This window comes from Propithecus coquereli, unplaced genomic scaffold (genome assembly GCF_000956105.1).
Source record: "Propithecus coquereli isolate 6110/MARCELLA unplaced genomic scaffold, Pcoq_1.0 Scaffold519, whole genome shotgun sequence".
NCBI lineage: Eukaryota > Metazoa > Chordata > Mammalia > Primates > Indriidae > Propithecus > Propithecus coquereli.
This window is the reverse complement of record NW_012151052.1, coordinates 847,936-850,581: the sequence shown is the minus strand read 5'-3', so window position 1 is coordinate 850,581 and position 2,646 is coordinate 847,936. Positions and strand designations below refer to the sequence as shown.

Genomic DNA, 2,646 nt, shown 5'->3' with positions numbered 1-2,646 from the left:
TTTTTTATTTTTCTTTATTTCTGTGCTTGATCTAGCTTTATTTAATAAAAAAATTTGAAATCAAAATAAAATGATAGGTATAAGTTCAAACATAATTGCACATTATATATCATATTTTTCTTGCAGTTACTTTTGTTTGGCTGGGGAAAATTTCTAATTTCAAATTGTTTTCCCTGGAAATTTTTAAGTAACTGCTTCATTTTATTTCTGGCATCTGGACTTGTTAGTTTATTAAAGTGTCATATCAATCTGATTGTCATTCCTCTATAGGTACCTTTTTTTCCTCTTTGGAAGCTTTTAAGATTTGTTTTTTTTATCTTTGGTTTTCTAAGTATTTTTTTTAATTCATCTTGCTTAACTCTCTGAGATCCTTTTAATTTGAGCAATTCTTTCTTTGTTCAGTTCTTGACATTTTTTTCTTCTACAGCTGCTTGGAGTGTGTGTTCAGCTTTGTTCTCTTTATTTTTCCTTATAGAAATTCTCATAGATGGATATCAGAATGACTCAGTAGTAAATATATCCTCCAGAACTCTAAATTTTTCTTTCATACTGTTTATTTCTTTGTTCTAGCCCACTGGTTTCTGAGAATTTTACAGCTAAATTTTCAGCTCACATATTATTCTTCCATGATGTCCATGCCATTGTTTTGTCTGTTGGTTCTTTTTCATTACAGCCCTTTCTAGTCTTAGGATAGCAATATTCTCTTTTATCACTCTGAAGATATCAGTGACTAGGAAGACTACAGTATTCCTAAAATTTATTCTTCTTTCTCCCTCACCTGTTTGCTACAGTGTTCATTCTTGTTTGTTGAGTTTTATGCTTCCTTCGCATAGTGTTGGTTTTCTCAGACATTAGTGATTCTCAGCTGTGAGTTTACCTTCACGTCTTTCCTCATCGTGAGAACAGTAGAAGGCACTGCTTGGCTGCACGTGTCAGTACCTGGATTTCTGGACATGGCAGTGCTTTCTCTTCCTCCTGCTCCATGTCACTGCCCTGCTCTGGGCACAAGCCAGAGGGGGACCAAACCCGTGAAGCCACTTCAAAGTTTCTCTTTGTGGGATTTAACCCTCCTTCATATACACCTGCAGAAATCCTCAGCACACATATACACCCCTGTGACGCCCGCATGTCTGTGTTATTCTTCATACTGCTGTTAAAGTCATATAGAAATTCTGGTCACGATTCAGTGTTCACATTATTATGAATATGGGATGTTATGAATATGTTAGAAATGTTGATTACTCTAGGGTTTGTTTTGTTTTTGTTTTTGCACCACATAAAAAGGAAGAACATGCCAGGTGTGGTGGCTCATGCCTGTAATCCTAGCACTCTGGGAGGCTAAGGCAGGAGGATTGCTTGAGGTCAGGAGTTTGACACCAACCTGAGCAAAAGCAAGACCCCTAAAATACTAAAAACAGAAAAATTAGCTGAGCATTGTGATGTACACCTATAGTCCCAGCTATTTGGGAGGCTGAGGCAGGAGGATCACTTGAGCCCAGGAGTTTGAGGTTTCAGTGAGCTAAGATGACACCACTGCACTCTACCCAGAGCAACAGAGTGGACTCTAACTCAAAAAAAAAAAAGAACATATTTCTTGCCTTCAGCTGTAATAAATGTTTTTCTATTTGCTCTCACATAACTCTCAAAACTCATTGAAACATACAATTAAAATGGGTGAATCTTATTATATGTACATTGTACCTTGGTAAAATTGAAATTTTTTAAAAGTTTAAAAAAATCAGTGATCAAACTGATTTCTGCATACCTGATGTAATAAATATTAGGAGATGTGAGAGTAACAGTGAAATGATAATAACTACCTCGGGCATTTTCTTTTTTCCAGGGTGTACCTTCTAATGAAATATTTACCATATTGTCCAGCATTCCTGAGGCTGAAAAATTTGCTAAATTTTGGATCTGCAAAGCAAAGTTGTTGGCAAATAAAGGCACCTTTGATGTTATTGGGCTATATGAAGAGGCCATTAAAAATGGAGCAGCAGTAAGTATCTGACTTGAGTGGGTGACTTCTTAAAATTCTCTTTCATGTGAGTCATTTGCAACCTGGTGATTATATAATGTAGTGTTAAACTTCTAATTCACTTCATACAGTTATACATGGACTATATGTCCTTTATGAATATTTTAATTAAAATATTTTTTAGAGAACAGGATTACATGTAAACCAATAGAATCAGTTTTCTTATCAAGTGACTGTGTCTCACTTAACACTCATATCCAATACTTATAAAGAACCTAAAAATATATTAAACCCAACACATCAGTATAAATCAACACATCACTATAAATCAATAATTCAGAGCTATTGCATTAAATAACTTTTAATACTAAAACCTAGAAAAAACCACTATGTATGTAATTATTTTTCACAAAGATTGCATCAGTTTTATAATGCTTTCCACTTAAATGCCATTTGCCATGTCATACTCCATACTATACAATACCCTTTTCCATAATTGTTCTAAATCAGTTGTGTACATGCACATAGTATCTACAGTTTAGTAGTTCAGTAAGTTTCGTTCAATAAGGCCTCTGCCTCCCTCCCCTCCCATTACCTCTGTCCCAGAGCAAACAGATTATTTTTATATTAGCCTCAATAGTTTCAGAAAACATGTTTATGCTGCTGTT

General features: G+C 34.8%; 1 protein-coding gene across 1 annotated transcript in view; it reads left to right on the top strand.

The window, feature by feature from the left end:
* Positions 1-2,646, top strand: part of CKAP2L (cytoskeleton associated protein 2-like) — a 25,824-nt gene that overhangs the window by 16,581 nt on the left and 6,597 nt on the right. The window contains 1 exon segment of the mRNA XM_012656763.1: positions 1,844-1,999. Coding sequence (XP_012512217.1) covers positions 1,844-1,999 — 156 coding nt within the window.